This window comes from Uranotaenia lowii, chromosome 1, assembly GCF_029784155.1.
Source record: "Uranotaenia lowii strain MFRU-FL chromosome 1, ASM2978415v1, whole genome shotgun sequence".
Lineage (NCBI taxonomy): Eukaryota > Metazoa > Arthropoda > Insecta > Diptera > Culicidae > Uranotaenia > Uranotaenia lowii.
The window spans coordinates 179,719,313-179,734,994 of record NC_073691.1 but is presented as its reverse complement, the minus strand read 5'-3'; the positions used below and the strand labels follow the sequence as shown (position 1 = coordinate 179,734,994).

The following is a 15,682-nucleotide window of genomic DNA, read 5'->3' as shown; positions in this document are numbered from 1 at the left end:
TGAACTATACGAAAAACCGTCCCCACTTACTCCGGTGTACCTTATATATTTCTTTTGGTTTTGCTGAGACGGTCATCAATGCACAGACATTACAAGATTTAACAAAATCTTCAATGTCCAGATTTACTCCTGCCCAATAAATAGTGCGTCGAGCTAAAGTTTTCATTTCAATTATCCCTGCATGATTACCATGCAATAGTTTAAGGTGGTTTAAGGATTGAGTATCTCAGAAATAATCACTCTATTTCCAATAAGTAAGACATCATTTATCACTTCCACCTTTCCTTTTGTGAGTAAAAATTCTTAAACTTCACCTGGTTCAATTTTGGCTACCTTGTTTCGACACATTTCATAACTTCGCCTAAAACCTTATCATCCTTCGAAATTAAAGTAAGGTCTAATGGAAAGTCGTTTGTGAAATTTAGGCTGTTTATTTGTTCTTGTGCTAGACTGCTAGGGACTTTCTGTTAAAGTGGAAAGCGACTACAAAATTCAATTTAAATATGTTTTACAGAAATTAAACAAGAGAGATATGTATTGGTTTTAGTCAGGAGTGTCAAAATGACACTCCAGGAATTGTAACGGGTAAAAATGTATAGGGACGGATGAAGGTTAATATAGACTAACAAAATATTGAAACGTAGAATAAAAAAATCCAACCCTTCAATAGACTGAAGTGAAATAATAAAAAATAAGAATAGAGGTAAGTAACTTTAATTGTTGTAGGAAGTATTATGTATTTAAAATGGATTTCTTTCACCTTCCACCGCGGAAGAAAACTGCCGGCAGTAAGTTTTTGTCCGCTTTTTATTACATTTTTTTGAAGATTTCTCTTACAAGTTTTCATGTTTTCTTTCGCCACCTTTCCAGATCGTCTGTCTGTGTCCACTAGTTCCGCGTTCTGTTGCCACAATGGTGTGTGGGTGTATGTGTATGTGTAGGTTTGTTTCTGTATAGGTTTCTATGTATACAGTGAATATAATATAATATAGGTATAATAATCCATCGCGTATTCTTAATTCAATCCGCAGCTTTCAATGGAGAATTTTTCCTGTCTAAAATCTATACACTTTTTTGTTACCACTAAAGTTAATCTGGGAAATTTTGACTTGCTTCGAATGCAATCATTTAGAGCGAAATTGTTTTTTTTTGTTTTGTTCAAGGATGGATAGCTCAGAACTAGTTCGTGGCGTCGCGTAAACTTTCAACTCTTTAGATTTTCTGTTAGGAAGGTTAATGGGGTTTTTGGGAACTTTCGATTATAATTTGCTTGTGTATTTTCATTTCACCTAACTCTTAGCTTAAGGTCTAGTTATTGTATCGGAATTCACTCGGTGCTAGCGACGATTCACAAACTGTTGATGAATTTGCTCACCACATTGGTTGTTCCATTCAGTAGTTTCAGCTTAAAAATTCTCTGTCTCTGAAAAGTTGTCAACAACTTTATAAGAACTCTACAGTAAGATGTTGTCAACTGTTGAATTCTGGACGTGGTGATAATCAAAGGGGAATATTTTGTTAAAGTTGATTACTAAACTTTCGCACATGATGAAGTTTGTGAAAAACACAAAAAATTTAAGTTGAAAACTACAGAATCGTCATGTTAATGGGGGGAACACATCACAACTTGCAAAATCTACTTTCGCCGAGAGTTTCCTAGTTTACAACAATTAGAACATGTAAAAAGGAAACGCTTATACTTTAACACTAAATATTCTAAAACATATTAACAATCGATACAAGTTTAGATGATTTCAGCTCGAAAATAAACAAAACTAGCAAAATAAATGTAAGAAAATGTGATTGCGCTTTTCATTGATTTCCTAAAACACTTTAGTGCTACTTCATTCTACACTTAAATAAATCGGCTACGGTTGGGATTAACCTGCTTTCATTGCAAAGCTCAATCGAACCAAGAAATATATGTTTTACTGTTGATTATTTTACCCTTCCTTAAATCAAATCTTAAGTTTAATTATAAAGAAAAGCTTTTGCTACGATCCGTTCAGTTTTTCCAAGATCGGTCCAATTCGGAGAGGAACCGTTTGAAACCCAAAGGAGAGACCTACAAAACCTCGGGCTTTTGGTAGTGAGGCTTGGGGAAAAACGGACCAAGGTAATTTGATGCTGAAAAATTTCCTCTGGAATCAATTCCGCAGAATCTGTATGGTACCGATGGATTTTTCTCTTCTTTCGTGTGTTGTTTTGCTCGTCCTTGGATGTTGTTTGCTTTGAGCTGATGTTCTTTAAAATTTGATGTTGGTTTGTCGTTGTTAAAGTGTTTCCTGTTGTTTGTAAGCTTTTTTATTCGATACCAGACAGGACGAAAGTCGATTCTATTTTCCTTTGTGAGGCTATTCCGTGGATTGCATGCGATTAATAAGGCGGATTGGAAAACCGAGGGAAAATTCTGGGCCGGAAGTCTTTCTAGAAGTTGTTTACTTTCAATTTTGGGACGTTTTTTTCTCTCACTTGAATGGAAGGGGCAGATTGTTGCTTTAAGTTTTTGTTACAAGGAATGCTTAATTGCCACAGCTTCTGGATAATCAATTTCCGTTGATGATAAAATGACATTTGCCCTGCTTCACGAGGGAAAGACACACACGCACAGCTAGAAGTCCCTCAATATGAACACCGATCGACATTGATAAGTTTTAAGGATGTTGGCTGAAGATTTGTTGCTTCAAAATTTTTAACGGAAAACTTTTTTACTTAATTTTTCTCTCTTCACATTAAATAACAATACTTGTACGGTTCAAGCCCATTGTTGTTGTATGAAATATGGCAAAATAAAATTTTCGGAAATAACGAGAATGGGAAAAATTAACAAGATGAGCACAAAGGGTAACAGGCAGAAATAAACAATGAAAATGTTAAAGGGATACAACTCAAGAATCCGACGCTTAATGACGAGAGTCTCGGGGGTAGAATTCGGCCAAGATCGAAGCCGGGATACGCTTAAGCATTTCCTTAGGGAAAATACGCAGCAGCTGCCAACCAATGTCCAGCGATTCGAAAACAGTACGGTTTTCGTAGTTACCCTGTGAGATGAAGTTCTTCTCGAACTTGGACAAGAACTCCAGATACAGCAGATCATCGGGCGTCAGAGCTTCCTCACCGACGACAGCCTTCATGGCCTGTACGTCCTTACCGATGGCGTAACAAGCGTACAGCTGATTGGACACATCGGAGTGATCCTTGCGGGTCATACCCTCGCCGATAGCAGACTTCATCAGACGAGACAGCGATGGCAACACGTTGACCGGTGGATAGATCTGTCTGTTGTGCAGCTGACGATCGACGTAGATCTGACCTTCAGTAATATAACCGGTCAAATCGGGAATGGGATGGGTAATATCGTCGTTAGGCATAGTCAAAATTGGAATCTGAGTGATGGATCCGTTACGGCCTTCAACTCGTCCAGCACGTTCATAAATGGTGGCCAAATCGGTGTACATATAACCTGGGAAACCACGACGACCGGGTACTTCTTCACGGGCGGCCGACACTTCTCGCAAAGCTTCAGCATATGAGGACATATCGGTCAGGATAACCAACACGTGTTTCTCGCACTGGTAGGCCAAGAATTCGGCAGCAGTCAAGGCCAAACGCGGAGTAATGATACGTTCGATGGTCGGATCGTTGGCCAAGTTCAAGAACAAACACACATTCTCCATGGAACCGTTCTCCTCGAAATCCTGCTTGAAGAAACGGGCCGTTTCCATGTTGACACCCATAGCGGCAAACACAATGGCAAAGTTCTCCTCGTGCTCATCCAGAACAGACTTACCCGTGTGCTTGACCAAACCGGCCTGTCGACAAATCTGGGCAGCGATTTCATTGTGCGGCAAACCGGCAGCAGAGAAAATCGGAATCTTCTGACCACGGGCAATCGAGTTCATCACATCGATAGCCGAAATACCGGTCTGGATCATTTCCTCCGGATAGATACGAGACCACGGGTTGATGGGTTGACCCTAAACAATAGAATAAAAGTTAAACCAGGAGCTGAATTTCACTGAAGGGATTACTATAAATCTACCATAATATCCAAGAAATCTTCAGCCAAAATTGGGGGACCCTTGTCGATGGGCTTGCCGGAACCGTTGAACACACGGCCCAACATGTCTTCGGAGACGGGAGTACGCAGAATGTCCCCGGTGAACTCGCACACCGTGTTCTTGGCATCGATGCCGGAGGTGCCCTCGAACACCTGAACGACGGCCTTGGAACCGCTCACTTCCAGCACCTGCCCGGAACGGATGGTACCATCGCTCAAGCGCAGCTGCACGATCTCAGCGAACTTGGGGAACTTCACCTCGTCCAAGATAACCAGCGGACCGTTTACACCGGATACGGTTTTGTAGGCTAGATTGAGGATAGGGAGAAAAATTTAAGATGGTTAATTTATCTGGATAGGGAACGATCATTGAATAGTTTTCTATAGGAACCATTTAGGAACCATTTCATTCAGCTCGATTCGCTTTTTTCAAAAAACATTAAGGTTACCTACCAATGTACAGATACATTTGAGGACCTACATAGATGAAACGTTTACGGATATTTAAGGTATGGTTTTATGCACGAATTAACATTGCATTCCAGCTGAAGATAATAAACCAAATGTAAAAATAAGACAAGAAACATAATTTGAAATCTGCGATTGAAACCGTACAAATACCAAATCATGATTCCAACTCACAAACACGATTCAAAACCAGAAATTAGGATCACAATTCAATTCAAATTCCGGATTTGGAGCTAGATTATATTAGGTATAAGTTTATTAAAAACATCGCCAAATCTGGGCAATGATCCAAAAATTCTATTTTTATTTATTTAAAGAGGATTTTAACCTTCGTGGTCATTCACCCTGATCCAAAAATGGTTCCCCTAAACTCCTAGCTAATTTTATCAATACCAGAACAACAGGAATTTTTCTACAAAAATCAACAGAACAACACATGAAACATTCTTTTACCATCGAAAAAATTTGAATTTGAAATCGTATTTAAAATTAGGTCTGAACATTGAGAAACCGTTCATGATTATTTTGATAAAATTTGCCATTTTGTTTGATTGGGCAGAAATATTTCTTCTGTAAGATAAATAATTATTTTTCGTAAAATATATTAAATTAAGCATTAAGAGTCTTCTCCACTGATATTTATACTGGTTTATTTTTTCCATTTATCTTTAGATTACGGCCAAACTTTCACGGAGTTTTACATAACCATCGAGTGACCGTTTGGCTGCCGGCCATGTGATGCGTCTTCATTTATGAACGTCATCTTTTAGCTGCTTTAAATTTGTGCATCTTATAACTGGAGAATGTTCGTTATCTTATCGCGCCGAGGTATCCCTTGTTTGATGTTTATGTATTTCGAGGGGAAATTAATTTTTTAATCAAAACTTCTATTGTCGACAGTTACGGATAATAGTTCCGATTAACGAAGTTGTACGGTGTTTCTGTGAGAGCTCCCCAAAACCACAGAGAGAGAGAGCAAGATGATCGATTCATTCGTGAACGCCCAATTCCCACAGCACACGCACACAGCGACTTTTTCTATCAGGCACGAATCTGAGCGAGTCAGAAGCATATCCGGCAGATGGGAAAACAAACGTTGGTTGAAACGGGACAGCCAACATGAATGAATGCATTTTAGGGAGCAGAAAATTCCCGATAAAAGGAATCGAAAGCTCAGTTCAATGATAGGGAGAAATTGGTTTCTACTGATTTCTGCCAACTGGCAGTTCAATGGGTCAATGTTTTGATCGAAACTAGTCAGGTCATTGTTCAATGAAGCAAGTTGAAATCGATGTTTTGACCAGACTTGATTGAACAGACTTGAGTTGAGTATACCCCTTCGCTATGGTATTGGTTAAATGAAGACCGAATATGTGCTCTCGCTCACTCTCATGCTAATCGCTCCCCCGAAAGAACGAGTCAGGTGTTTTGACAGTCATGTGACATCAAAACAGATTTTTTCTTATGATAATTTTCAACTTATTTTATTGAAATTTTAATGACTTCTCAAGCCAAATAATTACATTTGATGTCAGAAATCAGATTGTTAAGAAACAGTCACTATTTTAAAAAGGGTCTAGGTGATTCAGCTTTTGTTTCGAATGCTCAAATCGACACACAATGAAAGATGCTGGGAATAATCCAGCTCAAATTATATTCGGATATTAATCGATATTTGGCTATCGTTGCACAATTTAGCTACTGATTTAGGAAAACTGAATTCCAATAATCATAAAACATCAGCAGCATTCTATCTTTTCATCGACTATTGGAGTGATAACGAAAAAGCAAAACTGAAGGTTATCACATGACACATATTTATTCGGCAAATTTTGCCATTTTGCGCAACGAAAAAATAATTTCCCAAGTCACTTTTTGCAACCAGAATCATCCGGAACCCCAAATAATTGAAATAAAAAAGTACTTACTCAGGCGCGGCTGGGAGATGAAATCCCGTGACACGGCTAGGACGTGTTCCTTCGCGGCCTGGTGGGCCGATAGACGGGGCATGGACATCTTTACGGTTCCCTTGGATGACTACCGGGGCAGGGCAATCCTATCCGAACAGCTTACTGGATGCTGGCTCTGGTCTAGTCGTCGTCGTCGTTGTCCAACGAGGCCAAATAACCTGAGGTGGATCTGTGAGGTCCCGCGTGACACTTCCAGATACACTGCTGACAAATTCCTCCGATGGTAGCTGCTACTGCTGCTGCAGGGAGATCTCGTTGAGCTGAGCGACGACACACAAGTGGGGCCAAGTTGGACGACCCAAAATGATCTGCTCGCTCACCGAAAGTGTTCATTTGCGTGCCAACGCGAAACGCAAAAGTGTGAGCGAAACGACAAATGTATCGAGTATCGAGCGTAACGGTTGCTTTCTTTTTCTCTCGTTCGGGTGTATGTATGTATGTATGTATGTATGGATTTGATGATTTTGGCCTAGAGTGTTATACTCTATATAACCACTGCACGAGTATAGGTCGAATCAGGTCGAATCTATTTGATTATTCGAAGACACAGTGTGTCTAATACGAGCGATTTTTTCATTAAATTGAAAATCTTGCTTTTTCTAGGAAGCTTATGACTTCCTTGATCCTTGATTCATCGAAGTTTTTTATCAGATCGAATAGATTATTACATCTTTCCCAGTCGTAGTGGTTACGAATATGATTGTATTGTATACAGTGAAACAGTGCATGTTCGGTCGTAAAATTTTCTGTACATAATTCGCAAGTTTTTGATTCTCGAATGTGCATGAGTCCCAGGTAGTATGGTGAGTAATCATGTCCGCTTAGAAGTCGATTTGCTGTTCGAATTTGTCTGTTATTCATTTCAGAACTCCAGTACCACGGTTTGCAATTAAAATTCTCTTGGAATTTATAAAATTTCAATCCTTTTTGATTGATTGTTGCCAAATCCTTATACCACTTATTTGTATCGTCTATAAGTGTCTTTTTATAGTATCGAATCGCATCATCTAATCGAAGTTTGTTTTCTAGGATTGCTGAACTTTCGAGTCCAAGTTTCGCTAGTTGGTCAGCATTTTCATTACCTCTGATTCCAACATGAGAAGGTAACCATTGTATAGTTGCACGATTTTGTGTTGCTAGAGAACAAATGTCGTGAGTTACTTTATCGAACGTTTTGTTCTTTCGATCCCTTTTTAAAATTTTGCATGCCGCTTGGGAGTCTGTGAAAATAACAATTCTTCGCGAATCGTTCACTTGTACGTGTTCTAATGCAACTCGTATTGCCAGTAGCTCTGCAGAAGCAATGCTCACTTCGTGCGCTAAAGCTAGGCTTATGCTTTCGTCTGTGGAGGCATCGTAAATACCAAGTCCGCAATTTGAGCCAGATTTGGAAGCATCCGTATACCATTGTTCGTACATGCAATAATTTGTTTGAATCATTTCTTGAGTGAGTTTTTTTAGAACTATAGGAGATGTTAATTTCTTTTTTTGAGTTGACCCTATTATTTGCTCATTAACCGTAAAATTGAATATGCTACAAGATTTAGTCTGAACATAAAGTTTTTGGAATGTGTTGACGTTTTTTATGTATACTCTTTCAATGAATGAGTACTGCCTTTCTTGTTTCAGTTGATTCAGGTTCAAAGACTGTAATTGTTGAGCAATCAAATCGTTCCTGTAAATGTGAAAAGCAATTCTCTTTTTTGTAATAAATTCGCGTTTCAACGTTAGAGGTCCTTCCCCACTCAGCGCTGCCAATGTGTTAATGGGAGTTGTTTTTGTGCAACCCGTTGCTACCCGAAGTCCTTGTCGGTTGGTAGTCTCCAACATGTCAATATATTTTTTTGCAGCATTTCCGTAAAGAATGGCACCGTAGTTCAGATAGTTTCCGAAGAGTGCTTTGTGGTACATTACCATGACTTTTGGTGTACCTCCATATTTTATTCCTCCAATAATTTTCAACATGTTCATCCTCTCCATAAATGTGTTTTTTAAATTTTTAACATGTAAGCCGTATCTTAGTGTTTGGTCCAGAGTGATACCTAAATATTTGTAGTTTTTAACCGTTTCTAGTATTTCACCTCCTAGAGAAAGAGGGAGAGTTTTGTTTGAGTCTTTGAAGAGCATAGCCTTTGTTTTTGAACAATTTATTATCAATCCAAGCTCCTCAGCTTTTGATGTGAAATCATTTATTTCCAGTTGCATTTTATTAACAGCCTTTTCTAAAGTTTTTGCTCTTACAATTTTCAGGAAATCATCCGCAAACTGAAGAGTTATGGTGTCCCTGTCGAGGTTTGTATTGTGAAGAGAAGAGGTGTAGATATTGAAAAGGATAGGCGAAAGAACATCACCTTGTGGAACTCCGCAGCTTGTCATGTGTTCTACTTTTCCTTGATCTGTGCAGATGATCATTTTTCTATTTATAAGAAAATTGAAGATCCACGTTATGGTATCTTTTCGGAATCCATAATTAAGCATTATGATTCTCAGTTTATCTACATTTACACTATTAAATGCATTTGAGAAATCAAAAAATACTCCAATTGTTACAAATCCTTCTCTTCTGGATGACATTATATAGTTTGTTGCAAATGTCACACAATGTTCCGTTGACATGCCTTTACGGAATCCAAATGAAAAATCAGGTAGAATATTGTTATTTGAACAGGTAAGGTTAACATCTTCAAGAACCGCTGCATTTATAGTTTTGGTGATAGTTGAAAGAAGAGCAATAGGTCTACTCGATTCAATCTGTTCCGGAGGTTTGTTTGGTTTCAGTACTGGTATAATCTTAATTTCTTTTAAATGATCTTGTAAGCTTCCACTAAGCCACATTTCGTTCAATAAATCTATTATTTTTGAAACAGTATTTAAATCCATACTTTTTAGCATACCATAATTTATGGAATCTATTCCTGGTGCTGATCTAATAGATTTCTTATTGATAATTGCCTTCCAGGACTCAAAGGTTATTATTCTTTGTCGAGTATTTAGGTCAGGCGAGAGACGTTGCTTTATTTCTTGCAATCCAAAATTTTTTGTAAGGAATTTTTCAGCTGTGTCTTTGTTATTTAATATGGGATTATTTTTGGGGTTCTCAACAGGACTCAGTTTTAATCTCTTAATTAGTTTCCAGTTTTCCTTTACATTGCGTGGATCTATGGTACTTGATAGTTCCATCATTTTATCTTTAATATGTTTTATTTTTGATTTTTTGAATTGTGCTACAGCTTTTTTCCATTCTATGAGATTTGTGGTGCTGCTACATCTATTATAATTTCTTAGAGCATTTTGTTTAGATTCATATAATAGGGAAAGGTCAGGACTCCAGTAATATTTTGGTGTAAATGTATTCATTTTCTTATGTTTATTGCTTATCTGATTCGTAATTACTGCAAGGTCTTTAATTTCTTCAAATTCCCAGTGTTTAATTTGCGATATTTCTTCGGTGATTTTTGTTCGATCAAAATAACACTTTTTCTTTGTTTTGAATGATAATTGAAGTTGTGCTTTTATCATAAGGTGACCGCTTCCACCAAAACTCTTTTGTAATACTTCCCATTTAGCATCATTAAACATGTTTGTGGTGCACATTGATAAGTCAATAGCACTGGGTCTTTGATTTGCTATAGCTGGGATGAATGTGTATTGACCATTGTTGAGTATGAGAAAGTTGGTACTAATGATCGAATCATATATAAGATTCCCCTTATTATTGGTCTCTAAACAACCCCACAGTTCATTATGGCTGTTGAAATCCCCTCCTATAAAGACCTTGGAGTGTGTCGATAATTGGCTAAGTAAAAGTGTGAAAGCGTTTTCTAACTCTTGTAATGTAATTCTAGGGTTGATGTAAATTACTACAAGGACAAGATCAAGGGTATGTATTTTTATACCTAACGTTTCGAATTGCATCGATGAACTTAAGATCAGTCTTTCAAAAGTAAGGTCAGAACGTAGATATATACCAGTACCTCCAAAACCATCAGACCTTGGTGATAATATACGGTGATAACCTTGTATATTCCACCTGTGAGTCATTATTTGATCTGGTTTAACCCAGATTTCTGATAATAGTGCTGCGTCATATTTCTCCGTAAACAGTTCATGGGCAAGCTCGTTTTTATTTGTCTTCAGACTTTGTATGTTTGTTTGTATTATATTAAAGTTACTTTGCATCATGAACTGTTTCCGGTCCACTCACCTGCCTTCATCAATTCTCCCATAATTTGATTTGTAAGCTCTTCTCCAGGTGCTCCGTGCGGCTTCAAAATTTCAACCAATCTGGTACTTACTTCCTTCATTGCTTTCCTCCATTCTGTTTGTGTTTGTTTCTTTATAGTTTCCTCTATCTGTTTTCTTATTTTTTCTGCCTCTTCCGTCCTGTAGGGGTTGTTCAAACCTGTCCCTCTGATTTCTTCTCTATCTTCCTCCATTTTTCTCTTCTTTACTAACTCTTTAGCTACTCCTGGCATTAACTTTCCTTCTTCTTCTCTTCTTTCCTTCCCTTTTGTAAAACGATTGTTGGTATTTATGTTATTTCGTTGTAAATTTTCATTCTGATAGTATCTTGGTGCTCTTCCTGCAACATACGAGTAAGATTCTGCTGGAGTTGGGTATTCTTCGGTACTCCTCAACACGTCGAATTGGTTTTCAGTTGGAAATATGTAAGTATGCTTCGCTTCTTGGTAAGTCATGTAACAAGTGCTCGGTTAGTAGTGTCAGTGGTAGTTGATCTCTTGTTCGCGATACAGTTAAATGTGCCAAGAAGACGTGTTATTTGTGGAGAAGCCGCCCTGCGTCGAAGTTCGCCCCAGAACCCCTACGCACCAACCTGCACGTCAACGCTGAATAAGAGGAGTTGGGAACTTCACTACCAGATGGCAGTGGAGTAATGCGGCGAAAAGGGCGAAGCGAATAAAGTATCGGGATGGGGCGAAAGAACGGTGATGTCAAACTTTACGCGGCTACGGGGTCAACGTACTGCCGAAAATCGGCCATTTCACTAGTAATAGCCAAACAGAGCACAACACAGAAAACGTGTCCAAAAGTAAAGTGCCATTAGTGAAAGTATTGGAATCCGCAAGTATCGAATTCCCCGGATATCCAGGTAATCCTAAAACCCATACCCCGTAGCAGCAGTGACCACCGTTCTCAGCGCGATTCTAAACCCTATCCCGATTTCCCATAGGACCCCGTGGTTTTTACCTTAGCTGAAGGTTTGTCTTCGTGCTGAACCGCGGACTAGAATCCGCCATTGAAGCAGATCCCGCTGTTGAACGAAGCTGCTGCACTTGCCGAGGCCTGAGCCCGCTTCAGACGAGCCATCATAGTGTCGTTCCGTCAACCCATCGAGCTTCGTAGGTTTAATCCGTCGTGGAGTCCAGCTGATCGTGTGAGCTTTCCAGACCTACACACTATAAGTCGCCGATTCACCACCGCTCAAAGGTTGTATTGGCGAGCCCACATTCCACAGCCCTGATAGTGCTGTGCCTTGGAACTTACCCGAGATCTGCAGCAGCTGCCAAGCGGAGTCGTTTACGCAGGACTATTCCGGAGTAAAAGGTACGGCCTGACGAAGGAGTTACCCGCTGGGACACTAGGTGGTGCGATACAACCGAACCGAGGTAGGAGGTAGCATAAGGGGTGGGGCGAAGTCCCTGGTGTACACATAACCCAAGACCAATCAAGCTAACTTAATAAACGTGGGAGGTTTTCGAAACAGATAAGGTGTTTTCTTGGCTAGCCGAATCGTCTATTAGCTTAAGCCAACCCTGAGGCAAATATAGGGGAGTTTCAGCACCGCTGAACCCGCTAGCCGACCATTTGTTATAGTCATTCCATTTTTGGCCATCGTCGCTTGGATATTACTTTCCTTTTTCCAACGAGGACAAGTTTTGTCTGTCGTTCTATGGTCGTTGCTTTCACAGTAGAAACATTTCACTGTTTTACAGGTTGTGTCAACAGGATGTTCTTCTGCACAGCTTGCGCATTTTCCAGTCTTTGATTTGCAGTTTTTTGATACATGGTTGTATCTCAGACACTTGTAGCATATTACCGGTTTTCTGATGTAGGGCTGTACTCTGAAAATAACAGAAAAAATGTTTATATCAGTAGGTAGAACATTACTCCTAAACACCACTCCTATTTTGTACGTCGGTTCCTTTTTCTTCTCGATGAAACGGTGTAATCTAAAAATAGAATCAATTTCCACTCGGCTTCTGATATTCATTTTGATGTCTTGTTCATCCATATCGGGTGGGATCCCTGAAATCACCCCAGTGACAGTCACAAACTGCTTCGGAACGTACGCTTTGTATCCCTGTAGCTGCAAATTTTGACTACTAGCTAGTCTGTTGGCATCCTTCCAATTCCCGACATAAACTGTGACTTTCTGTCTCCCAGTTTTACAGATGTCTTCTATGGATTTGTCAAATCCATTCTGGTGCAGCATGGCTCCTACTTTCAAACGGTTAATGGTTCTTCTTTTTTCAATATCCGTATTTTCTACCATCACTCTAAAAGGACGACTATCTCCGGATTTATACTGGTAGTTTACGAATACCCGCGTCGGTTCTTTTCTGGTTCTGGATTCTGTATCCGTGGTTTCCATTTGATCCACATCCTTATCCATGTTTCCTGACCCGTTTTGAAGGTTAGGTACACTTGTAGATTGTGATGCTGCTCCATCAGGAGCAGCATCCGCCACACTCATTTTCGCTTTCTTAGCAGGAATTCACTTCCAATTCGTGAGCAATAATTGTTATCACACTTCAATGAACCGATCACGTAAAAATCACACCATACAATTTATAAATTAACGCGAAACAGATTAAAATTTTGATTCTTTTCGTCAAAATATTAAAAAAGCCGTAAACAAAACACAACTCCACCGTGCAAATTCGGTCAACAAACATCTCTCGTTCGGGTGAAAGCGCAGCGAAGATGACACTTTTGACAGTTCATTTGGGTGTTGTCGCGAGATGAAATACACTGAAACAAATTACATATAATTTTTGCAGGAATGATAAAAATTTATGAAAATAATAAAAATTCGAAAATGATAAATAAAAATTTTATTACAAAAAATGACACAAACGAGGGAATTGACGAAAATGATAAAGATGATATAAATGACAAAAATAGCAAAAATGATAAGAACAACGGGCATATAGTCCAGTTTCTAGCCCTCCCCAAGGAGCACCAGCTCCAAATCAGAAAAAAGAAGAAGATAAAGAACACTAAAAAATTATCGAAATTCACAAAAATGACTAGAATTTTTAGTTTCAGTTCAAAAAATGACAAAAATCACAAATTTAACAAGAGTATCCCCAATGATATCTTACTGCGAGCCACCATGGTTATGCGTGAATACCGTGAATACTCATTTCAAGCGTAACATTTCAAAAGGGCGAAACTGCCAAATGTAAACAAATCGAGTTAACAGTCATTCCGAATGCACGCGGTTGCACTTTACCTATCAAACGCGGTTTCATCTTAAAATTACTTAAAACTTTCAAAAAATTGATAAAATTCAATTGGGCGAAACTTCATGTTGATGCATTTTCGTTGGAGCGTGAAGTTACGCCTATTCAAAATGGAGTGAATTTTTCTATTCGTGTAGAGCCAAAAGACGTAACTGAGTTGACCGTGTGTGACAAAACGGCCCAATTAGTTTTTGCGTGTAGGATGAATGGGCGTAACTTCAAAACCAAAACAAAAACGGCCGATCAATTGGGCGAAACTTGCAGGCGTAACTGAAATCAAAAACAATAATAGGGCGAAACTCGAAAATCTCTGAAATTACGTGAAAAAAGTTGGGAGTATGACATTTGGCATAAAGCCATTTGGCATAATGCCTTTTGGCATAAAGCCATTTGGCATAAAAGCCATTTGGCATAAAGGCCATTTGGCATAAAGGCCATTTGGCATAAAAGCCATTTGGCATAAAGCCATTTGGCATAAAGCCATTTGGCATAAAGCCATTTGGCATAATTTCAGCGTACCGAGTGGTGACTGTTTAAATAAACTTGCAATTTTTTTTCAAATTTTGCGGCGTTGCCGCAAACATCGAGGATGCAGGGGGTGAGGCGGCACAAAGCCGCCGAAGCTCCCAAATCCGAGGAGGCCGCCGACCCGCCGTCGGAAGCGGCGGCCTTATTACATTGGTCTAGGTCTACTGGGGCCTCCTAGGTTTACGTGAAAGCTAGGGGTGATCCCTTAGCCCCGTCCGCCGCGCGATAGCGCGAAGGACACACTTTCAAGAAAGTTCGAACGCGCAGCGTGAGGAGTCGGTTCAAGCTTAGGTCTAAACGCCTTACTTTTTGCGGTTCTACAAAAGTCAACACCAGCCTCCTCACGCTGCGCGTTCGAGCTTTTATTAAATATTGTCCTTCGCGCTATCGCGCGGCGGACAGGGCTAAGGGATCACCCCTAGCTTTCACGTAAACCTACACGCAGAAAAAGACAGGGGGTTGGTTACAACAATACGTTTTGTTATTTTATTTTACATTTTCAATGCAGATTTTTCGATAGCTTTCACAAAAAAATCGATCGGAAATAACAATAAAATATTGTAATTTTTACACACTCCATTTTTATTATATAAAAATAAAATTTGGTTTAGTTCGAAATCAAAAATCGGCTAATTTCAATGAACGTGTAGTAGGACGGACCATGGTGCATTACATTCGTACAGCAGCTACAACACAACTGTGGGTTGGCCAGCGATTTGTGAGGATGATTTGGCCATAACATGCTAAGAGGGAACACGAAGAATTCCCGATGAAAAATGGTGTTGTAATACGAATAAATGAAGCATAAAACATTTCTTTGAAAACGAATAAATAAATCCGAAAACCAATAACAATTTTGCTTTCGTTTGAATTGAAAAAAAAAAAATGAATTCGAATCATACAAAACTGCTAATTTTCAACCCCCAATTTTTTTAATTTTAGGCTAAAAACTTTTTGTGTGTTTTACCCAAAATTTTATTATTTTGAAAAGTAGGATGGATCATTTATAAAAAGGGTGTATTTCGTTTTCAATCAAACGATAACTTTAAATCAAAACGATACTTTTATTCAGTGTGGCCAAAAATATATTTGTGCTTTTTCCAGAGGTGCAAATGAACGTTCAGCGCAAACGTCGTCGAGAAAAAGTCGCAAGCTGATTATTTCTTGAA

The 15,682-nt window shown here is 39.0% G+C and overlaps 1 protein-coding gene across 1 annotated transcript; it reads right to left on the bottom strand.

Moving 5' to 3' along the window:
- Positions 1-789: 789 nt before the first annotated feature.
- Positions 790-6,799, bottom strand: LOC129738736 (V-type proton ATPase subunit B). The gene is made up of 3 exons (XM_055729989.1): positions 6,457-6,799; positions 4,043-4,368; positions 790-3,977 (listed from the first exon to the last, which is right to left on the bottom strand). Exons 1-3 carry the CDS (start codon positions 6,542-6,544, stop codon positions 2,904-2,906), a joined length of 1,488 nt encoding a protein of 495 aa, XP_055585964.1. The 5' UTR covers positions 6,545-6,799; the 3' UTR covers positions 790-2,903.
- Between the last annotated feature and the right edge of the window lie 8,883 nt (positions 6,800-15,682).